At 39.9% G+C, this 25,448-nt stretch overlaps 1 protein-coding gene across 4 annotated transcripts in view; it reads left to right on the top strand.

The window, feature by feature from the left end:
• Window positions 1-25,448, top strand: part of PARD3B (par-3 family cell polarity regulator beta) — a 944,975-nt gene that overhangs the window by 391,629 nt on the left and 527,898 nt on the right. For all 4 annotated transcript variants that reach the window (XM_074364121.1, XM_074364119.1, XM_074364120.1 and 1 more), the window contains exon 4: window positions 24,376-24,485. In XM_074364121.1, coding sequence (XP_074220222.1) covers window positions 24,376-24,485 — 110 coding nt within the window. The remainder of the gene's footprint in view (window positions 1-24,375; window positions 24,486-25,448) is intronic.

Here is a 25,448-nt window from a genome sequence, read left to right as displayed (position 1 = left end):
ATCTTCTCTGTGTCTTGGGTTCTTTCTCTATAAAACAGGTAATCACATCTACCTTTGCAGAGTTTGTCAAAGGAATGCACAGTGTGTGGAATACCTCGCTTACAGCTATGTACTGTGAGGTTGCAGACACTTAAGTGAGCTGGGCCAGTTGCGTAGCACAGACAGAGCATCACACCCTCACTAACAAATGCAAATAAAGTAGTTACTGTTGTGATAAATATCATGTCCAGCCTGGAAGAAAATATTATTGAATGAACTAAGTTTTTCTTTGTTTTTAATTTGTCACTTTTCAGTTCTTGCTTCTGAAGATACACCTTGTTTGTTCCATTCTTGGTCAGGGACATTTTGGCAGATAGCTAAGCTCATCTATTATGTTTGTTAAAAATAATAATAAAAAGAAACAACTGTAAACAGTAAATGTTTATGGACCTCAAATTCCAGCATCATCTTACCAGTGCTCATAGGCATTTATTGTTTTCTAATTCTGGGCACATCTGCCCATCCTGGATCACTGTCTTGAACAAGATCTCACCATTTTACCTGGCTTTGCCTACTGGTCTCACCAGGGGACTCTCATGCTCACCTAAGCCCTCCTCCCAGTCATCACCCTCATCAATGTTTTGCTTAATGACTTAACTTCTTCTTAACCTCGATTGACTAAATGAAGTGGCCCTAGACTCTACTGAATTGTCCTGTGTATGCACTCTAAATCCTGGCCTTGTCACTGGGTGATTAGCAGAAAGTTGGTACCATTGACAGAAGCAGTGAGGTCAAAAGGGGAGCTGACAGGAGGGAAAAGATAAGTATAATTTACAACACAGTTAGTCTAAGCAGAGGTGATATTTAGGTGGTTAGAGATAAGGGACCAGAACTCTAGTTTGGAAATGTGTGTTTTTTAACAATACTGAAAGATGAAGTTCATGCCTCAGGTATTCATTCCTTAAATGTTTAGTAAGCATATGCTGTTGCCAGGCACCCTGTGAAGCCCTGGAAGTAAAAATGGGAGTTATTTGGAATTCTGAAAGGCAGTCACTCTCTAGAGTAATAAATAGGTGTGATATATCTGTGTACATGTATCTACTTATTTATCCAAAGAATAATTGCTTTGATTTAATATCCAGAATTTGAAATGTGATTATTAAATCTGGAAAGAAGGACAGAAGTTGGGAGACCAATGTTCTGAAACTTAGTAGCCAGATGGCTAAGGCACCTATTCTGAGCCTCAGTTTTCTCAGTTACAAACTAAGGGTATTGGACAAAATTAAATGTACTCAGCTGATCTCTTGTCAAATCAAGTGGTTCTGCAAAGACTGCAGAAATATTTGACTTGGCTTTTGGAAAGTGTAACAAAAATAATTTGCATGCTTAAATAAATGTATTCTAGACCTAGAATTTGCCTCACTGGGAGAACCTCATTGTTCTTGACCCAAGCTTATAATTAAAAATTAAAGGTTACAAATATGAGTTAGCTGTACAAGTAAAAAATGCACATGCAAGTTAATAAAATAACACTTTTTTTCCTGTTTTACTTATCGTGTTTTATACAATATTTTGTTTGTCCAATGAGTTCAGCTGTTAGAAGTTTCCATCACTAGTTCACACTGCGATACCCACCTCAGCTCTAAGAAGCGAGGCCTTTTATGACTCACATAATAAAAGTGATTTTTACCTGAAGTCATCAGAATGGATGGTTCTTTTTGATTTAACAGCTTATGAGATGTAATTTATAATGTACAATTCATCCATTTAAAGTGTATAGTTCAGTGGTTTTTTAGTGTATTCACCTAATTATTCAACTTTTATCAATCAATTTTAGAACATTATCACCATGCCGAAAAGAAGCCCTGCACCCCTTAATAACACCCCGTCACCCCCTACTCCCCAGCCTGTCCTCAGCCACAGGCAACCACTTACCTACTTTCTGTCTGTATAGATTTGCCTGTTCTGGATATTTCATGTAGATTGAATCACACAATAAGTGATCTTTTGTGACTGGCTTCTTTCACTTAGCATAGTGTTTTCAAGGTTCATCTAGATTGTAGCAAGTATCAATACTTCATTTATGTTTATTGCCAAGTAATATTCCATATTATTTATAATACCACATTTTATGTACCCATTCATCAGTTTATGGACATTTGGATTTGTTTCTACTCTTTGGCTATTATGAATAGTGCTATCATGAACACTGATGTACAAGTTTTTGTGTGGACCTAAGTTTTTATTATAATTTTTTGTATATATGCCTAGGAGTGGAATTGCTGGGTTATGTGGTAACTCCAGTTTAACCATCTAAGGAGCTGCCAGGCTACTGTCCCATAGTTTCCACACCACGTTGCATTCCTACCAGCAGTGCATAAGAGATCCAGTTTTCCCACATCCTCACAAATGCTTGTTGTTTTCTGCCTTTTTGATGATAGTTATCCTAGTGGATATGAAGTGGTATGGTTTTATTTGCATTTTTCTGAAGGTAGAATGGATAGTTCTTGGGAAAAAAGTGTCAGAAACTGGGAAAAAGTAGAGAGAGAGAAAAGAATATGAGGGCTGGAGATGCAGAGCGGGAGCTGCTTACAGAACTGGCCGGGAGGCAGGGCGTTGGGGACAGGCCATGGGAGACAGGGCCGTGCTCCCTAGAGCCCGCCGTTCTGGACTAAGGCCCCAGCACGCGCCTCAGTGGTGGTGCAGTTGTGGTCCTTTAGGGAAAGGCAGGGGTCTGTGTGTGTGTGTGTGTGGCTCATTCTCACACGCCCCGTACTCCCCGCATGAACTCGCTTCTTCAGTGTAGTCAGAATAGTTTGGATGTGTTTACTCCTCCCCAACCCCCTTCCCAACTCAGAATGGCCATCCCTGCCACTCTGTCATTGATGACGTGTTTCCCTTCTCCTAGAAGGACTTCCCCTGCTTTCCCTGTCCACCCCAATCCCACTCTTAATACTTGGATTAACATCCGGCCCACTGCCCATTGCAAACTCCTGACATTTTGGACATCGTCACTGTGTTACTTTTTCACCCTTGCACTGTGCTTGGGAGGTTTGCCCCGTTCAGCTTCCCACTTAATGATAAAATTGTCTTGCGTTGATCACATTATTTTATGTAAGGTTTCAAGTATCCCAGTGTGTTCCTTAAAGGGAAGGAAGGGGTTTATGCTGCTTAATGTTGCCTGTAAACCAGAAACATGGGCGCTTGGTAATAATAGAGGTGCTTAGTGCACCTAACGTGGAATTAAAACAAAGTGTTATCCTTCCATTTCCATCTAAACTCTTCTGAGAATTTCACAAATACAGACAGATTCTCACTGACCTTAGGGGGGAAATGCCCTTAAATTCAGTCATAAACACAAGGGGAAGAGTTTCTTTTATATTTTCAGATAAAATCTATTTCTAGGTCAGATTACAGTTGAAATTATAACATTTCTTTAGGGAATTGCTAGTTTATAAAGGATCTGAGGAATGCCATCAATGCTTCTTATGTTTGGGGGGCTTGTTCTGTGTATGGAATTATTTGTGAAATGTCTGTCTGTGTGTTGTTGAAGTCAGGTGGGTAATAGTGCCTCAGCGAGATGTTTCCTTCCAGATGTTAAAACCCTCGGGCCCTGGCAGTGGGACACTTCAGTTTAGAGACTCTATTGTTGAGTTGTCCCCAAGGTTAGTCTCCTGCAACATTGTAGTCCACTTCTGTCCTTGAGCTCTCATTCTGAAATTAGAGATAGGCAAAGTCAAGCAAACGAGGCAAAGGTTAATACTGGCAGGCTAATAGGAAACAGATGGGAGCATCAGCCTTGAAGTGAGGTCCCGCTAGGAGCCTTCCCTCAGAGACCCAAGATGACTTGAACTGGAAATTTGACCAGGAAGGAGCTCCCCAAGCGACCTTGCTTCAGAGCACCTCAGCTGAAAGGGTGACAGAGTTCAGAGCGAGGTGATGGGTGACAGAAGGGCTGAGAGAGCACAATTACCTGTGGGTTGCTTCAGAACTACAAATTTGCGATCTAGCAAATAAAGCAAATGTGAATGGTTTCATGAACCTAAATAGATAGGTATACAACTGGAAAGGTGTCCTGAGAAGGACTATTTCAATCGTTCAATACAAATACATCCACACGGGCTCAACCCCAATTTTAGAACTTTCCCTGAGGAGTAGGGAACAGATTCTGAGTAGCTGGAAGGGAGGGTAAAATTATTATTGAGGCTTTGTTATGACACAATAAAATTTATTATAAATGGAAGGTAAATTACGTACTATAGATTTTCCTGATGCTGGGCAAGTATTGCCATAAGTTGCTGTCGCTCACATTTTAGGATTCATTTTTCAGCGGCTGGTTAGACTGCCGCTGGAAGTGGGAACTTTGGAAGGACTGACTACAGAGTGGAACCAGAGTATGTGGGGTTGCCGTGTGGCAAACAGGAGGGGACAACATTCACTGGGCACCTATGATATTGTAGGCCTTGTGCTGGACACTGCTCACTCTTTTCAGTGACCTTGTGCCTTTCCTTTTAATCCTTATTTTAAATATGAGGAAACTGAGACCCAAGGAAGTTAAGGAACTTTACCTTCAGGTAGATGGTGGAAACCACAGGAATGGATCCTTTTGATTCCACAGCACATGGTGGGTTTGTTTTGTGTTTTTTTGGTATATATTAGTTAAGGTGCATTGTCAGAGTGCCAGAGTCTTTGTACCTGATCAAACTCCTTTTGCTTCTACTTTGAGAAAATTTAAAAAAAAAACTTCAAAATGTCAGAAGTTATCTTTTCAAATAAATTAAAACCTTTATTTATATTACTCTTATTTCCATAATTTGCTGTCTTTAGTAATCACCTGCTTATTTTATTGTTTAGATTTAACAATATAAAAAGATAATAAAAATAAGTCTAATGACTATATTAAGTCAAATTACACTAGTTGAATGTTAAATGGTATATTACGATGTGACAAAAAGTGGTGATGTATTATACATCCTGTCTAATATTACCTACACATATTATCTTCCATATGTAATTCTTTTACTTTGTGAAGTAAGCATACCAGTATCTTCTCAAACCAGTTCACTTTTAAACACAATATCTATGCCTGAATTCTAACAGAAGTCAGATTTTGCCAGCCAACATTGGATTGGAAATGCCTCCATTCAAAATTTCCTACAAACGATCGTTAGAAATGTATTTTAAATTTCATTCTAGTGAAACCAACTTAGAGTGAATCTTAATGGGCTAGAACAAAATAGATCTTGGATTGATTTTTCCCATAAAATATGCAAAGCCCTATTTTTTAAATAGATTTTTTTTAACCTCTGCGATATTGCTCCTTTTCTCTATTTAACAATGAATTTGTCTAAAACATTTCTTATCCAGACTTTACGTAGATTACAACAGAGTTAACATCTTAAAATTGCCAGGGTGGATGGAAAGCACAGAGAAAGACCAGAATTTAGGTCATGTTAACTTCAAGCCAGTATTTTGCCTGTAATTCTCAAGAATGATGTGCAAAACTGCATTTAAAACAGTTTTCGGTCTCAGCTCTTCAAAATATTATCATTTGTTAAGCAATATAACCATGCACAATTGTAACAAACCAGACCACGGTTGTGTTTTCCCCTCCCTGACTCCACAGGTCTACCAGGCAGACTGTGTGTATCACACAACATCCATGCAAGGCGTCCCTCTACATCTTTCTCTTTTTCTTGCTTCTTGTTACTTACAAAGATACATACTGTGCCAGGCACTAAGCTGGTTTCAACAGCTATTTATTTAGATTGTGTGAACTGGAGCTGAACTTGAACCCAATTAATAGCAACTGAACTTGAACAAACTGATAGGAAATCATTACAGGCTCAGTTCCCTGGTCCATTATCCCTGAAGAGATCATCCGACAGCACTCCAGGTGCCTTTTCTATGCCAAATCTTGGTGCAGTGCCCAATCAGAGAGTGTCGGGGGGATTAGAAGTTCGGTTGCATCGGAGTTAGCTCATTACCACATTTGTGATCGCTTTCACAGAGAGGAGAGGTGGTGATCCCACTGGGCGGGATTGCAGAGAAGGCTTTGTTTTCAGTACCATCTGGCACATGGTTGGCACTCATTAACAAAGCACAATGTCGATTAAAATAATCATTGTCCACGGACGCAATGCTGCTTGGATAGGTCCCCACCTTTGGCCTCCTAGCAGAGGAAATGGAAGAAAGGGAAGGCTGAGCAGAGTTGCCTTGGGTAACTGGTCACTGAGTTTGCATCTTTCTTGGTGCCTACACCTTCCCCGATTCATCTACCTTATTTTCATTTTCATATATTTATTTATTTTTAGTACCAGTGACCTTTACCTTTATGGAGCAGGATTACAATGAACCTGACCCTGTTCTCAGTTCCCAAGGACCCTAGTTATGGCACTGCAGCTTCGTAACTAGACACTATGCTGTAGCGCAGCCAGGAAAAATTTGCTGAAGGTCATTCAGCAGAGTGCTATTTCTTCTGCATCTTGAATTAAATATAATTGAGGGTTTAAGGCTTTCCGCTTTTAAAGGGTGCATTACTGGACTCAGCGATTCAGGTGATTAGTAAGACTGCCTTGTCCTCCCTTAAGAAAGCAAGCGTGGATTTACATTAGCATCTCTAGGACTTTAGTCTGGCAGAATCTGCTTTGATTTGTTCACAGGAGTCTCCCTGGAAGGCTGCCCTGTGCGTAGGGATAGGAGTGCAGGCTTTCAAAGACACTTGCTTAGCTTAGGTTAGAATCCTAATTTTACCGTATACTACATGTGTGGCCAGGACCACCCTTCTCTTGGTCTCTGTTTCCTTAGCTACACAGTGGGGTAAAACACATCCTCAAGCTTTGAATCGCTTGAATCAGTGTGAAGATGAACAAAGCACTTAGAATTGTGCCTGATGAGCTCCTGATGAGGTCTAGCTGTGATCATGGGTCCATCCCCATCATTTTCTGCAAGGATTCATTCTTCCTCATATCTGTGTAACTTTCCTCCCAAACGATGGGACTTAACTAGCTGTCATAATGGAGGTGGTGGTGAAGTGGGCGTCTGTTCAGATACGTTGACCAGCTCTTCCTGATAAGACATCTTGTTTTAACTCCTTGTCATGCTAGTCCAAGGTGAGAAGAAACCAGCTGATGTGGGCATTTTCCCTTTAGATGTATAGTACGTTCATATCATGACAATTAATCACTTGTTTCCAGAGCAGATTTTACATATCTTATACTACAGAAATTAGTTGTATGTTTCAGGGCTACAGGTAGGCACTCTCACTAATGATCATGTGGTTCTCTTTCGTTGTGGAACCATGAACAGCACGTCCCTCAGCAACCTAATGATTTGTGTCTTGTGATGCTGGGGGTAGCCAAGACTTTTTAAATTCTGTTTGCCATTTGGGATGTGGAAAAGCCTCCAAGAAACTGGCTTTCTGCAGGAGTGTTTAAATATCACTCATTCCACGAAGAGAGGATGACAGACATTTTAGATACAGGAGAAAGATTAAATGCATTTGGCTTAACTAGCAGCACTAAAAAGGGCTGCATCTTTGTCTTGTTGCTGTTTATCTTCTTCCCAGCAGTGGAACATTGAGCTTCCGCAGGCTGGGATTCAGGTATTAATGCCGAGTTTAGGTCAGGCAAGAGTGTGTTCAGTCTGTGACACTTAGATAGCAAAGGCAAACTGCGCACGGCTATTTGTCAGGAGTTCCTGTGTGCCAGTGATTGCATGCTTGTGGCTCATAATCAGGGCGATTCACAGCAGCCGTTAGATGGGCTTACTGGGGCTGTGTTTTCCTTTTGCACTGCTGTCATTGCCAAAAATGTCAGCATTTCTCCTGCAGACCTGCCCTTAGGACGCACGCACGGTGCCCTTTACTTGGGTTCAGTAGCTCGCTGCAAACATCACGGGTAGCTTTTATCATCTTGAACGTGTTGTCTCCCACCAGTCCCTTGAAGAATAAATTGGAATAAATGCTTTGTTGTTTTTTTCTTAAGGGATACTCTGGGACTGTTGACAGAATTTGTGCCACAATGTTCTCTCGGGAAGCCTTGGTTTCCAGATTCTCTGCCTTGGTTTAGCTGTGTACACACTTGAGAATCAGCAGCGAGATGTCATGTTGTTGGTTTTTCTGTATCCATGGAACTGGATCAGTGGTCTGGGTTCCTGTTGAGCAGATGTATAAAAAGCTAAACATCTCTCTGGGTTTAATAGCAGCCTGGCTCTGAGGTCCAAGGGTGTCTCCCATCCCCACCCCACTTCCCCATCCCTCAACAAACCTATGCTTTGTATCTGACCTTAGAAGTTGAATCGGGGGGGAGGGTTTAGCTCTGTGGTAGCGTGCATGCTTAGCCTACACGAGGTCCTGTGTTCAATCCCCAGTGCCTCCATTAAAATATATAAACCTAATTGCCTCACTGCACACACACACAAAAAAGGTTGAATCAGCAACCTGTTTTGCTGACTTGTCATTTAATTCTGTGTATCCTGGTTCAGGCTCACCTACATCCCTGCATGATTTCTCAACCTACACCTGTCCCAGCTCTCTGGATTATTTCCTTAATTTAACAAACATTCATATAGGGCCCACAGTATGTCAGAGTCTGGGTGCATCACACTAAAAGCTGAACAAGTCTCTGCTCTCAGGAAGCTTCTATTCTGGCTGAGTCAGTAATTACACATGTCAACAAATTCACAGAGTATTTCTGATAGTATCATTGCAACAAAGGCAAACAGATGAAAGGAGCTCTGAGAGGAGAAGGAAGAGCATTCAGAACAGAGGGATCAGCTAGTGCAAAGGCTCTGGGGCAGTCTGCAGGCATCAGGGAAGATCCAGAGCCGTGAAGGAGGCCAGAGGGCTGGAGCTTAGTGAGCAACGGAAGGAGAGTTGTTGGGAGAGAGAAAAGCCCAGATCATCTAGAGTGTTGTAGGTCTTGGTAAAGAGGTGATTTTATTCTAATGAAAATGGTCAGAAATGAGGACTTGAACGACTGCTCCTGCAGCCCCTTGAACAGTGGGAAATGGATGAGTGGAGGGATGGATGGGTGAATACCCACTAAGGAATTACCCACTAAGATGTCGATCTCCTGGGAAGCCCTCTCCAACATCTATAATAATAGTTCTCTCTCTTCCTCCTACAGCACTTTGCAGTGACTGCTTGGATATCTTTAGTGACATTGCCTAATGCATTATTGTGTTCAGGTCAGTGTCCTCAGAGCCCTTTGGAGGTCAAGGACTATGTCATACTCCTCTTTGTTTCCCCAGGATTTAGCACACTTCCTAGAATTTAGCAAGTTTCCAGTAAATGCCAACACAAAATCAATGTTAAATAGGACACGAAGCTCCAACAGCAGATGGGCTCTTGGAAGCAGATTATCAAACTCACTGCTGGGCTACTCCATGTGTTCCCTTAAGGTGTTGGTCATCCCCTAGAGACCTCCCAAGTCAGTCTGATTTAGAGGGCTTTTTTTTCTTTTTTCTTTTTCAAGTACTTTTGACCATGACTCAAAGCAAGAAAATGCATTTCACATTGCAAGTCAGCACAAACCTGTGGTATAACTGTTCTAAAAATAGTAATAATAAAGCATAGCTTTACCGTATGTAAAGTCTATTATTTTCTATGCCATCCATGATGTAAAATGCTGATTATAGCCCTTTATATTGATTTCAAGATTTCCGAGCGGGTTGCATCTCACAGAATGAAAAAATCTTGCTTTGAGGATGAACAGATTTTCCTGAGATGAGAGTCAGAGAAGGCAGCATGAACTCTACCTGGCACTCAGGCTGCCTGAGTGTACTCTGGTGATTTGTTGAATGTTTGCCCAAAACTAGCAGTGACCATGCAACCAAATAAAAAATGCTGTCATTGACAGACACTTGGGTTGTGTATGAGGAGGAACCATCGTAATCTAGAATTCAACTGTTTTGAGCACTGGAAGGTTGTTGGAAGTAGGACTCCTGGGCATCTGGTCCACCGTATCTGGACATGACATTGTGAATGTTTTAGGTAAATGTGTTGCTTCTGAAATGAAACCATGGGCCCACTGAGATATAGAGAACTTACCATTTCCTCTGCCAATATGTTTATATAAATATTGCTGCCGTTAAGCGTGCTCAGATAGCAGAACTATTTCAGTCTTTTTATCTCTTTAAAACTAATTTAAATCTGAGCTTTAAAAGACTGTTTGATACCATATGTTTGTTTTAGATAGGAAACAATCTATTCTAAACATGTGAGTTTATGAAATCTGTATTCTAAACATAAGGGCTTATATAGGCTGTGGTAGGCTGTTCCATGGCCGCAAAGTCCTCCCATCTTAGTATGTGTGACCCTGTGCCATGTGACTTGGCTGCTCCTCCCATCAAGACAGCAAGTGTATTTCCTCACCCCTGCTAAAATGTGTTCTCATATGCTTTGCTAAGATTCCAGCATTCGCTGGGGAATAAGTCTTTCTATTGTGGCTTGTAAGTCTAGTCTGAAATTGATGGATTTTCTCTTCAAAGACCATTTAAAAGCTTCTTTTTGAAAATGACCAAAGGCTACAGACAGGGAGTGTCCCAGACCTTTTGTGAAAACGTTGGATAGACTTCAAGAATACAACCAGAGACCGCTGCCAACTGGGAAGATACCCAACACACATGCTGTGTAGCTGTGAAGAGACAACATGGGAGAAACAAATTAAATGATTTAGCAGGGTCACCAGTGTAGCTGAGCATTCCACCTATTTCATTTTGAGGCCCAAACACCACGTCTGTGGAAGCAGCTCTGTGTTGTGCACATGTGTGTATGTTTTCTAATCTAGATAGATAACATAGTATTGGGTGACCTAGACAAACGTAGTACAAAGACAGTTCCGATAGCATCCAGTCTCTCACGTACAGCTTATAAGGGCAAGTCCTCCTTTTCTATGCCCGCTTCTTTTGGAAAACAACACTGTGTTGGTTTACTTGCCCTGAGAAGACCTGAAGATGAGATTATGGTCCTTCAACTCAAATTAAAGGAAGCTTGTCTCAAGAGCAATTTGACAAGTTCGATTACTGGCTGATTTAGATACTGGCCTCTTCTGTGCACCTGCAACTTACTGCTTTTCATAGGTGGGAGGTCCATGTTGTTAAATTTCATTCTTAGATCCCTCCTGATCTTGGCAGAGTTTGCTTTAATTTGCTGTTCTGTAACTTCTTGTCAATATTGTCTATTTCATGCTATTCAGTTATAATAAATACCTAACCAATATAATGCAGTGCTTATGGATATAGTGGGCTTTTGATGTAAGCTAGGTAAAACAGGTATTACCTTTGAGTTAATAAATATTTCATTTTCTGGCATAATTTGGTTTATTCCTAGGACTTGTGCAAAAAAGATACAGTGATATAAACTTACTTGTTCTGTCCCTTAGAGTAGTCATGGATTTTCAATCTTTGGCTTTTTTTTTCTTTTTAATTGAGTAAAACCCAGTCACTCTTACGACTCTCAAAAATCCACTTGTAGAAAATATGTTAAATTTAAACCAAACTCTGTATTCCCCATACTTTGCATTAGCAGGCCTTCTGTGTTCAAATGCCTTTTCCTTGGAAGTTAGCACCTTAGTGCTGTTAGCAAGAGCGTTTTGCTCCTTTTCATGAAGAATCCTAGAAACACAACCTAGATTTGTATCTGTGGCCTTTGGGTTTTGATGCATGTTGAATCTGATGCCAGGACTTACACAGAAAAGTCAATAATGATCCGTAGATCATTGCTTCGCTGTGCCGCTGGGTGAATTAGTCTGCCGGTGTAATGTGCTCCAGCTTGTGTAATGGGCCTATTTAGTAGCGAGACAGCAGCCATATGAAACACCTGGGTGGTCTTCAGGGTGCTTTCAAGTGGATTAGATTCCAGTTATCTAATGTGAGGTCACAAAGGTTTGGACAGCTGGGGCCATTTCCACATCATGAATAGAATATGACCCCTGCCTACCGGATGCATAAGGTAAAAGGTGCCCGAGGTCAGTGCCGACCCCTGGGCTCCGGGAGTAGCTGTGGGTCACACAAGTGAGGTCTCAAACCACAGTCGCAAATGTTGGAAAAGTCTCCATGCAGGATGGGACAGGATAGAGTCACATTTTCCTGTGGTGCTTTTATGAGACATGTTCCTTGCCAAGGAAGCCCCATTTCTGTGTTGTCTGGATTGAGCTAAAGTTGATTGACTCTTGTTTAGAATTTTAAGTGCTGTTAAATAGAAACTATGCCTTCCATACCAGAAGTAAGGCCCTGAGAGGCATTAGGTCCCTTTGCTACAACACAGAAGGCAACATTTGGGGCACACAGGCATTGGCGTAAGACCATCTTTTCAGTGTTCCTAAAAGATCACGGAGGCTCCATAATATACTGCTTCTTCTAGACCTTCCAGGGACTTTGAATGATCCAATAAAATGGGATGATCAAAGGTTTCAAATGCAGCTGATAAATCACATAGATTTGTGCCCAGAATGCCTTAAATTGACTTGTGGATGTTTCTCATCTATCATGAAGGACTTGATGATTTGAATGGAGTACTTTGATGTTGCCAGTAATTGTTTGCAACTGCCGCTCAATGGCCTGAAGGCATTGCTTGATTTCTCCCTTTCTCATCTTGTAAAGAACTAGTGAAGTATTCTTTCTGAGGCTGTGTTCAACTCAGTGGAAGCTGTGAGCTACAACCTAGGACAAAAGAAAGGTTCCATAAACACTTGGTACAGACCAACATCACTGCCCTAGTGAACCATCCGATATGTGCTCCACGCTGCGTCAAACAGTCCTCCCAAATCCAGACCCCCTCCACTGGACACATGTGGAAACTGACTTTTATGGTTTTCATAGGGGAATTACTACGTAAACCGCTTGGAAGAGATAGCTCCACTTATTCTTTTAGTCAGCATTTTTCATATGAAAGCTACAAATGTGTTTCAAAATTGTATTTCAGTCAGTTCTTCTATACTTGAAAAAAATGCTATGGATTATCTCCCTTTGGAAGCTTCGCTGTTACTCGAGTCAGATTAAATTGAAACTCTCCATTTTAAGACCTTCTAGTACTATTCTTCTGACCAGATCACTCCATTTCTCCTCTGCTCACTTGGTTCCTGCCTGTTTTCTGGCTGAGCAAATCTTATCAGTCTCTGTGCAAGCGTGTCCGTCTCTAACCTCCAAAGTCATACGCCTCTCTGTCTACGATTAAATACCTTAGCCGTCATGTTATACCAGTTTATCAGCCTGTGTCTGTTATGCATTTCAAAATTCTGTCTGAAAGTCAACTCTTCCAGAGACTCTTTTCAGGTAAACTCAACTATGTCCCTTCTAGTTATTCCATGGGTTGCCACAAACCTTATGAATATAGATGAACCTCATAAATACCAAGGATGTAAGAGAGTAGATGATAGAAAACGGGAAGATCAACTGACCAGGCAATGATGCCTTCCTAATCCACGGTAATTGATAGGATGGCTGTCAATATTTCAGAGCCTCTGCTGGAGTTATTTAACAGTGCTGTTGATGTCACTTTTATGCTCATTTATCAAGTTGCAAGGGTGATAACATATGCCGCATCAGTGTGAATAGTGTTTGTTTTACAATAAATGTTGATGCTGAAGAAAAATAGTGTTAGGTGAAGGGAAACAAACCTGACAGTAGCACTTTATTTACTTAATGGGGGCATAGACCCCTCTCTCAAACCAAAAGAAAATTCCCTTGTTTGCGATATTTCTGATTCCAAAGATTTCTGAGGTTGATCTTTGTTCCTCTTGCTCTGTTTAGTTCAGTTCAACAGGCATCTGTTAAGTACCCGCTCTGCTAGGGAACCTAAGTGATTGACTAAAATGAATTGCTTGCTATCAAAGAGCGTACAGTGTAGTGTTGCCCCACCTCACTCTTGTCCCCATCACTCTCTCATATTCCTGTTTCAGAACTTGCTTTATCCCTGTATTGAACACCCACACTCATTTGTGTATGTGTTTATTATCTGTCTTCCTCCAGCTGTTTACAAGCTCTGCAAGATGAGGACCTTTGTGTGTTGTGTACTGATGTATCCAGAATGCCTTGAAGGCTGCCTAGTATATTTTAGGCATTCAGTAAGTATTTGTTAAATGAATAAATTAAAGGGAGACAAAAAAAAATACATCTTTTTATAAGACAAAGCAGGATGTGATATACCCTAAAAAGTCACAGAAGCAGATTTACATTTTGTAGGGCTCTCAATGTATGAAATCCATGGAGGTTGCTGTTTAAGAAAAGGAACATAAATTTTTCATATAAAAATATATGTATATATAAATGAGTATTTTTGAAATGAAAAAAAATCACAATTTAAAATTATAATAAAATTCATATACTAGAGATGTCAGAAAATATGAAAAACAATATTTTGTTGATGATATATTGACTACATAATAATTAAGTAATACCTGAAAATAACTTATACTTTTTTCTACAATTTTGACTGCATATTCTTTAATAATCTATTCATATGTAATATCATTTTATATACACTGAATAAACAGACAATTCAATCTTTGTTCTAGCTTGGTTAATCAAAATGTTCTTTGTTTAAGTAATATTTGAGATGTATAAACATGGGCTTCACACATACATACTTGTAATCTGTGAAATGGCTGCAGGTCTGTTTCTTACTAACAGGAATTCTAATTCTATGTCCCATTTTCAAGTATATTCCATATAGAAGAGGATTTCCCATGTTGAGGTATCAATGAAAATTGAATTGTGTGATTACTGAATTATATATGTATTTTTTAAAAATGTTTTTGAAGCATGTTTCAGGCATACAAGCAAGTAATTTAGTCACACACATATGTGTAAGAACATGTATTTTTTCAGATTCTTTTCCATTATAGGTTATTACAAAATATTAAATATAGTTCCCTGTGTTATACAGTAGATCCTTGTTATTTACCTATTTTATATATAGTCATGTGCATCTATTAATCCCAAATTCCAAATTCATCCCTCCCCCGCTTTCCCCTTTGGAAACCATAAATTTGTTTTTTATGTTTGAGTCTATTTCTGTTTTGTAAATAAGTTCACATGTGTAATTTTTTTTAGATTCCACATATATGTGATATCTTATTTATTTTTCTCTGGTCTGGCTTACTTAGTATAATAATTTCTAGGTCCATCCATGTTGCTACAAATGGCATTATTTCATTCTTTTTTTTTTGGCTGAGTAATACTACATTGTGTGTGTGTGTGTGTGTGTGTATGTGTGTGTGTGTGATATTTTCTCTATCCAGTCATCTGTCAAACATTTAAGTTGCTTCCATGTCTTGGCTATTATAAGTAGTGTTGCTATGAACATTGGGGTGCATGTGTCTTGTTGAGTTAGAGTTTTCTCTGGATATATGCCCAGGAGTGGGATGGCTGGATCATATGGCAACTGTAAATTTTAGTTGTTTAAGGAACTTCCACACTGTTCTGCATAGTGGCTGCACTAATTTGCATTCCTACCAACAGTATAGGAGGGTTCTTTTTTCTCCAGACCTTCTCCAGCATTTATTATTTGTAGACTTTCTGATGAAGGTCATTCTGATTGGTGTGAGTTATCACCTCACTGTGGTTTTGATTTGCATTTCTCTAATAATTAGTAATGTTGAACAACTTCCCATGTGCCTGTTGACTGTCTTCTGTGGAGAAATCTCTACTTAAGTCTTCCACCCTTTTTTGATTGGGTTGTTCATTTTCTTGATATTGAGCTGTATGATTGCTGAATTACATATAAATTTATACATAGAGTGAGTGAAAGAATTTTCCATAGACTAGCTCCTGGCTTTGTACACTTCCAATCTTACTTACCCTCCAGTACCCACACTCTTCCAAAGCTAAGGGCAGAAAGAGCACAGTCATTTCATTGTTCTACCTGGCCCTGTACCTTTGTATCGTGAAGCTGGACAAAACAGTAGGCAATGGGGACATAGCTATATTCCTCACCAGAATGACTGGCAGTAACTTAACTATACATGGAAGTATCTGTAACCACATAAACAGTCCTCTACTCTATTCAAATGAAATCTGTCTCCAACTCTGTTTCCCCTTAACTGAATCCCAGAAATGTTCTTGGCCATTCCAGTTTCACCCAACAGGAAGGACGGTGTGGTGGAGGGGACATCGGGGTTGAAAGAGATAAGAGTTAACCTATAGCAATTAAACTATTTACTTCTGTAAAGTTTGCAAAAATCATACAGTCATGTGATCATGTTCCTAAGCTTCCTCCTGGGAGCGTGTGAGAGGCCCTGAAGTGAGGCTTCATTAGCTCCACAGCAAATCTGTATGTAGATGTTACAAGGAAGTAGAAATTCTTTATACCTTCAAGGATGGACAGGATGATAACTGATTGCAGTAGTAGAGATTGATCATTTAGGGGGTAGAAGCAGCATGCATACTGAGGTCAGAGTCTGCAAGGCGTTTTTAGGCAATGGCAGGCAGTACCATTTGGCATGGACCATGTGCAAAGGATGCAGAACAAGACATCATCAGAGAGGTGACTGGGGGAAACCAATGAGGTCCTTGAACGCCAGAACAAGAAATTGGAGGTTAACATGCACATGTCAGATCCCTCCCTTCGCCTCTGTGATTCAGGAGCCTTTATTTGGATTTATGAATTCAGGTATCTTTATTTGTGTTTGTTAATGTTGTGTTCTTTTTTAGAGTGTTTACCTTTCAAAGGCCAGGACTTTTGCTTCTTTTGAAACTTCACTGTAACCTGTTGTTCTTTTTAAAAAGTCTTTGGAATTTACTCTTAACCTAAAATGACCATTTTTTTTTTAATTCCTTCCATCAGCATCCCTGAGACACATAGAGCATGTTTTGTCCTTTGCTTGTCATTGTTCTCAGTATAATGGTTGAAACCTAGTACATGTCTGAGACATGGCATTAACTGACCTAAAATAGCAGGAGAAAGTTGATATTGTGCTGTAGTTTAAACAGTATGAAAAATTGTAGATTTGTATATATCAACTGGATAAAATGGGAACACTGCAATAGGAGAAAAGGCTTGTGCCCTCAGGAATGCAGCGACAGTATACTTTGAGTTGTGGACGCATGACTGTCTTCAGAGGAAAGTATAATTCCCAATAAAAGTCAGTTAAAACCCCCCTCCCTTGTTTTTACAGCAGTGGTGCTCTCATGCACGCATCTTTCCAAACACCAAAAGACACCTTACCACGTGTGTGCTCACTCATAACTATTGTGTCGCTAGACTGTGCTGTGAATTGCTTGCATATGTCCTGTTGTATGTTGAGGAGGCTTTTTGGGGGGAAGGTTTTGCAATCCAAAATGAAAGAAAAATGATTCCATTAATCAACTTGAACTTCTTGTCTGCTTTTACGGCAATACTGGGAGCCGCTCTCCTCATGGAGTGATATTTAAGACTAAAGTATTTGGACAGGTAAAATTCTGCTAAAATGCAACTTGGTTTCTCTCATGTGGTTTTTCCATCACGGTATCAGCTGCGGCATTCATCACACGCCCGACACCAAACCTGGTCAGGCACTCCTGTCGTGAAAGTGATCTCTTCCCAGTCCGTGGCCATAAATTACACCGCTATTGATATCATTACCAATTTTTTTTATGGGTCTCCAGGTTTCAGTGCAGGGGAGTTTGTTAGACATCAGTTGAAAAGCCCTATCTTGTGCCCATAAAATACACACGTGCGCGCACACACACACACACATATACCACACACACACACAAATTCAGTTGTCTCCCCAAAACGAATGATGTATTACTTTCACTAATATTTTTTTAACTGAGGTATTTGCAGGCTTAGTAGGAAAAGAAGACTAGCCAAGCATATAAATCGTTTGCAAGAAGACCATGCAAGAGGTGCCAGTGAGCCCTGACTAGCAGGCCGAGCACCATGCCGGATGGGTTAATGTTTGCCTTTAGTTTCTCACTCCTCAACACCCCTTCTTTTTAATCTGTATCTTTCTATCCACATCTTTCTGTTTGCCGACCTTTTTAGATGAAAAGCATTGCTATTGCACTGAAGAGATAGCACTCCCATTACTTCCACACACTTACCCACGTGGAGATGTGACCTCGCAGTGGATAAGTGCTGAGTGAATAAAACTGGAGTAGAAGTCAAGTCCAAAGACTTAAGAACTTAATTTATCTGGACTTCGATTTACTTATTGTCTGTATAAATCACAGAAATCTCTCTTTTCCGATCAGGACTGAGACTTTGGTGTATGTAGCTTATCCGACATGCTCACTTGGTTGAGGAGGCGGAGTCGCAGCCCAGCCACTTCCTGGAGGGCGTATAGCACCAGAGGCACCTCTGGAAGGCAGGGTTCCTGGCGCTCACTCTCTCTGCACCATCAATCAGGGGGACATATCCATGCTGTAATGTCAAATTTATTCACCAAATGTTGACGTACAAGATAATTAAAAGGCATTCTTCCAGGTGCTGACTGGTTACAAAGTCAATCAAGGAAATGTACTATATGAAACCAAGGTGCAGCTTAGGCATTCTATTACTATTATTAATATGCAATTAATATTGCTTACTTGGCAGAAAGTTTCTTTTCCTATTTATCTCTTTTTAAGTCTGTAAAAATGTTAACTGTTTGCGATTCGTTTTCATCATCAAAGTGAAATATTTACCAATTTAGGTGTATCTCAGCAGCAGTTTTCCCCTTTTATGTTTATCTCGTTATCATGAGCGTCAGTAGCATTGGAAGGAGAGCATGTTTTCGTTCTTCAAACCATGTGTTTTGGCGATGTGATAATTAAGTAGCAGAGAAATCATCCCTTAGAGCAAAGGAAAACTGAAAAGCCCAGCCTTTACCCTTCTGTGTACAGAAGCAGCTGATCATGTTAAACTCTGGTTTCTTTCTCCTTTCTCCCACCCCACCTTTCCTCCAGGCTCACCTCTGTGGCTTTGCTAATAACCACACGTCGTTCTAGATACACTCTGAAGATTCCATGAGCAGATAAAATCCTGGTTTTCTCATTATGCCATCAATAGGCCTCTACTGATTCTTCCTCTTTTCCTTTGTTTACCACAGGTTTGTCTCCGTCACTTATTCTGGAAGCCAGTGTGATTTCTAGTACGAACTTCGCACTCACCTTTATGCATGCACAACACATCTAGTCTTGGATGGCTCATGCATATCAAGACATCTAAGACATCTTAGATGAAAAGCATATCATTAAAAAAAAAAGCTGAAAAAAAGCCAATCATTCTAACCCTCAGTAGGCTGAAGCCAAGATTCATGATGTTGTTTTTCTGAAACAAATCATAGCAGTTGCTAGAACTTTCCCTCTGCTTGTTCTTCCTCAAGAAGAAACAGAAGCTTGGTTTTAGACTTCTTTTGTATGCTCCTCCTCACTTGCTTTGTACGGGGAGTCACTGCTGAATTCTGTGCCCTTGTCTAGTTTCTCACTCCTTTTCTGCCTGTGACTGCTGAGTGCCTCTTTACTTTCTTCACATGGCCCTTCCAGCCTCTCCGTGCTTGGGGCCTCCCAGTTCTTACAGGATGCCTTGCCAGCACCTTAACTGGGAGCCCCGAGAGCTCTTCAGGTGTCAGTCACCCCAGGATGAATTAGCACCAGTGTGGATGATGAGCTGGCCTTCCGGTTTAGCTCAGGAGAATCACTGACCATCCTTAAATAAATCTCTTCTACTCTCCATGCAATTTAGGACGTGTACCCTTATGACATCTGACATGGGGCTCGTGCTAAAGCCATCGTTTCTTTTCTCTCCCCACTGCATCATCATATGGGTGATTCTTTTGGATCTTTGTTTCAGCCTCTATGTCTTTCTCAGGCATCTTTCAAGACCCCCCAAATAGAATTTTATGTATAATACATCATCTGACATTTAAGCTGATTTCATCCCAAACACTTATCTAAATGGGGACAGAAAATCCCTCCAGGTGTGTGTGTGTGTGTGCGCGCACGAACATGGTTTATACTAAAGAGCAACTTGTGTTTACATAGATACCACCTTAAATCTGCATTCGCCTTTATATCTTGCATGACTCATTGATGTACCAATTTGAGCCTTGTAAATAGTTGATGCCTCTTTCAGAATTCTTTTCCCCAAACTGGATTAGGTGACCCTCCTGTGGGCTCCCTTAGTTACATTTACAAGGGGCATTGGACAAGTAACGGTACCCCTTTGAATTCTAATTTTACCGTCATTAAAATGGTGATTGCTTGAGAACTGGAAGATGCGCCAGTGTTCGTAGACACCTGGGAGATCACTCCAGTGCCACTTTACTCAAAGCCTGGGAGAACCTGATGAACTTAGTCATCTTAAAAAGAACAACAGTGAGTGTCTGTGTAAATTCTTCCTGCGTGTAACATAAGCCCTGAATCTACATGGCAAAATGCTCCAACAAGAACTGAGCGTTCCTGATATGGTAAAACCCGATCTTTTGAGGACAGAGCCATTAGTAGCTGCACACCTGATCAGGAGCTCTTCTGTTGGAGGGGTACTGCTTCTCTTTGGCTGACTCATGGGCTTCCATTAAGTTTCTGTGCATCTGGCCAATTAAAATGGGACTTGATCCAATCTACAGTGTGTGTGTCCATTGGTAGGGTTTTCTCGTAATCCAAACATCACTCCCCTGGAACACTGCACTGGGACCTACTGTTCTGTACACTGAAATGTTTCTTATCCCCACATCTCCTTCTTTAAAACATATGCTTAGAATAAGCACTGTGATTATTCATCTTAACATTGTCCACTCCTTGTATAGGTTGACCTCAAATATTTAACTGAGTGGAGAACATAATGCATTATATCAGACTTTATGCTTTAAAGTACTTAACATTCCTTATTTTATTTAGTCTCTGCATCCAGTGGCTTTTATACTTTGATATCAAGGAATAAAGCTGTTCCTTGAGCTGACCTGAGGGCTTTTGCCTCTAAAATCTGATGAGTCATTTCTCAATTACCTGAAAGATACCAATGAATAGTTTTTTTGGTTGGTTTTTTGTTTTTTTTTTTTTTTCATTTTGGAACTTTCTCCCCACCTCACTTTTTTCTTAAAAGCTTAGATTTCTATAGTCAGGCTACACCTGATTTAGCACGGAATTGTGTTCTTACTTACATTTACATAGTATTCCAAGAAAACTGACTTGAATTTCAGTTCAGCTGTTTGATCAGGTAAGATAACACTGCTCACAACAATAGCAAGTGTTTTTGCCTCCTTTTCCTGTGTGTGTATATATTTTGGGGGGTGAGGGAGGGAGGTTTCTGTGTGAAGACTGTCTGTCGGACAGTGGGAGAGTGCTGTGTCTCATGAATGCCTTATTCTGTCTTCACGTCACATCACAGAACTGATGGAAAGCTATCACTGGGTTTTAAAAGATGAGATTGTGTCACTGAGCAGTCTAATGTCACAGAGCCCGAGGAGGTAAGCTCAGTGTATTTGAGTCCAAAGTCCTGGTCCTCTTCACTGTCCCACCACTGTAGTTCTTAGTGTTAGTGTCTAATCTTCTCTGCTAGGTTATAAATTCCTTCAGTGGAGAGGTTATGTTTTATTTACACCACCTCCTGCATCACCCCGAAGAGGTTCCATAAAAACAAATGTAGTTGTCTCCCTCTCTTTTCAGCCTGGCTTACAAGGTGTGCCTTCTCTGTTATACATTTCCAGGGATTTGCCCAAATCATCTTCAGTCCTTTTAATTACTTGCTTTCTGTTACACACTAGGATGTATCTTTCCTTGTCTTTAAATTGTAACTCAGTCTCTTCCAGACAGTCACTTTCAAATGGGGCTTGGGAATTAAAAAAATAAATTTTAAATTGCCAAGTGAAAGGTTGTTGAAAACTCTGTGAGATAGTAGTTCATATTTAAAGATGCTCCTTAAGACATCCAAGGAGAAATTAGATGACTCAACAGGAAACATTCAAGTACAAAATACAGAAAAGTACAGAAGAATAAAACTTATTCCTGATGAATTGACTGTATGTTCAAGAAAGATCTACCTGTCTTGCAGTTTGTTAATGCTCCAAATAGTAGTTGGTACACTGATACAAAACTGTCACCTTCTGGGAGACACACGCTCTAATACAATGCCATACTGACTGATTATAGAAGTCCAAATACATGTTATTATAAAATTATGTTTTAAATAATATATTTTGTTATTAAAGCATCAGATATTGACAGTAAGTGAGGAGTCACTCATGTCTTTAAAGTTGAATGAAAACTATGTACTATGGCTTATTTAAGAAAAATATACTTATTACCCAAGAAAAATGTCTTTCTCTTTTCCCCTCTCTCTCTCCCCCTCTGTATAGACACACACACACGCACACATGCACACACACACAATATTCTGTATATATGTGTGTGTGTGTGTGTATGTGTATGACTTAGCTGAAAAAAGAATGTAACTGAAGTTGTCAGTCACTAAATTATCCATTTCTGTGCCTCTAAATCAACTTATTTTGTGGCTTTGGTGCCCCATGCTGGTTTTACGTGTTTTGTATTTGTCTCTTCCCAATTTGAGATGATTGGCGTGCAGTGCACTGGTCTGGGTTAAATGCTTGGAAACAAACCAGAGTTTCAGGGAGGTGGCCCCTTTCTCTTCTTAACTTTAACGGTAATGGGCTGCTCCTGAGGATAACGCATTTAGACTGACTTGTTCACTTCGTGTTCATGGTAACTGAGGGGCTCAACCTGAGAGGCTCTTGGTTGTCAAATCACCTGAAGGAGGGAAAAACATATTGATGTGGAACCAGGACTTGATTGTCTAAGATTTTACAGTACTTTCTCTTGCTTTTATTCTTCTTGATTTTTTAAAAATGTTTCTTTCAGAGAATAAGTGCCAACCATAGAACTGTTGGTATGTGACTTACTTAAGAAATGTTTTAAACTAATACAAATGAATGTATATGCAAAACAGAAGCAGACTCACAGACATAGAAGACAAACCTGTGGTTACCACGGGGCAGAGGGAGGGGGAAGGGGCAAATTAGGGCTGTGAGGTTAACAGGTGCAGAGTACTGTGTATAAAATAGATAACAAGGATATACTGTATAGCACAAGGAATTATACCCATTATCTTCTAATAACCTATAATAGAATGTAATCTGCAAAAACCCTGGATCACTACGCTGTACACCTGAAACTAACAAAATACTGTAAGTCAACTATACTTAAGAAAAGGTTTCAGAGTAGAGGTGGCAAATTATGTAGTGAAATGTCTGCCAATAAAAAAGAAACAATGGAATGTGAACTTAGATTTTATAATACCTTTTGGCATAGTGTTTCATCCTCAGTAGCACATTAGTTTCTTATTATAAAATAAGTTATTTTTTAAAAGTGACTTCTAACTGAATAGGAATGAAAAAGTATTAGCAGTTCTATGTTTTGTACACAGAATAAGAATGTTGCAGCACGTAGAAAAATCAGATTTTTTAAATAACTTCAAAATGGATTCAATCTTTATAACTATACCAAATAAAATGAGGTCTGAAAAATGTTATTTTTAACCTACAGTAGCTTGAGAGAGTTGGGGAATTATTTTCAGCATATTGATAAACAGAGAATTGCATTTCTACAGTGTCTTTTTTCCCCAGAGGCATAGAAATAAAAAGTTAATTTATATAAGAGAGCACTTCTTCAGTCACAAACAGATTTTTTGAGTGTCTCCTCTATTGTGGCCAGTTGTTTATGAAGCGGATTATTTCTGGCCTAATTGTAGGCAGAGTAGTAAGACCACTAGCTCTGCTAAGGTTGAATTTCATTTGAACTTTGTAATAGTATGATCTGTTTTCAGAATTTAATAACTGACTCAAATATTTAATAGTGGAAGCTTTCATTAAATTAAAAAGAAATCAGGATATATTTTTAGAGGAACTAACTTATTTTCCTTATCAGTTTTATCTACTTTAGGAGAAAAGGAAGAGAATGAAACCAATCTCTTTGTGTACCTAAATAGACATTAATGCTATTACCCCAGAAAATAATTTATTTCAGTAAATATCATCATTCAAAAGATTTGGGAAGCGCCAAATGGCAGTAATAACTATACTTCTAGCTCTACTGAATAGCAAATTGCTCTGACTGTGTGAACCTCTTCACTTGTCTGCTGGATAATCATTCATTTTAATACTCAAATGTATTTTCTAGATCAATTTTCAGCTGCACACCACCAACTTTTGCATTGCCTAACCGTTTTCTGTTAAGTACAGTGGCTTGCTTTAAAATGCAAATGGGAAAAGAGGAGAGTTGCAAGATTTTGTTTCAATGTGTCATTCTATAAATAGATGACCAAGGATCATTAAGTGAATTAATTTACAGGCATTCTTAGAAACAGAATGTTTTTACACGAAAGCATGTTGTAAACCTTTTTAATTAAATGGCATTGTACCCTGCACTCCCCTCCCCGCAGGGTTCTCTTGACCTCTCACCTCTGATTTTGCCCTACAGGCACTCCGCTGCTGGTGAGGAGAAGCAGTGACCCAGCGCCAAGCCCCCCTGCTGAGGCCCAGCCAAGCGCTTCACACCCCAGTGGCCAGAGTCTGAAACCTGTTATGCCAGTAGGTATCCTGCAGTTCGCATTTCTAATGAAAGATCAAAGTGACTTACCCATAAAAACTGACTGAGACCTCGCACTCTTTAAGTAAGTGGATCATCAGAGATCTTTTGCTAGGACATGCAGTATTCGTCATAAAGATAACCAGCAGGAGCTATCGCCGGTATACAGTGATAGTCATAGCTGTTATTTATAAAGCTCGAATTACATGCCTAGTGCCATTTAAAGGACTTTACATTAAGTCATCTACACTTCCACGTCAGAGTACAAACGTGTTTCATTGATACCGAAATTGGGGCAGAAGGAAGTTTAGTGATCTAAGGTCACAGCTAGTAAGCGGCCGAGCCAAGAATTTAACCCAGATGGTTTGGCTCCAGAACCTATGCTCTTAACCAGGGCACTGAACTGTTGGGTTTCCCTCATCCTCCCGCTTCATAATGCTCCAAGGTATAGTTTATCTATTTTCACTGTGTTAACACAATGCTTTTGTGAAATCATATCATGATGAATGGCGATAAAGTTTCAAGCTACCAGTGTCATAGACATGTGGTACCAGCACTGTGTTTCTAGATCTCAACTTTCAAATAAAGAAAAAGTAAAATTATATAGCAATAAACGTGCTTACAGCTAGATACACCTATAGCTGTCCTACTTGTAACTGAGAAGTTAAGAGGATAATAGTTTCCTGAAGAGACGATGCCCGTCTTCCATTTGGGGCTGTGAGGTCCTTCTGCTAAATCCTGAGTCGCTCTGAAGAGTTGTAACTGTGGTTCATCCTTTAAAACAGCCTGAGAGTTACATTTTGGATAATGGCTGGGTATCATTGCGATAGGTGATCTTCGATAACGTAACCGTATTTAAAGGTTTCCTAAAAGCAAGTCTCTTCTCGATTTTAAGTCTTACTCCCTATAGTTCCTTCAGGGAAAATAAAACTGTAGGTAAATAAAGATACTGAATGAGCTAAATG

The sequence above is a fragment of the Camelus bactrianus genome, chromosome 5, assembly GCF_048773025.1.
Source record: "Camelus bactrianus isolate YW-2024 breed Bactrian camel chromosome 5, ASM4877302v1, whole genome shotgun sequence".
NCBI classification, from domain to species: Eukaryota; Metazoa; Chordata; class Mammalia; order Artiodactyla; family Camelidae; genus Camelus; species Camelus bactrianus.
The sequence above is the reverse complement of the archived record's forward strand: the minus strand, read 5'-3'. Positions and strand labels throughout refer to the sequence as shown.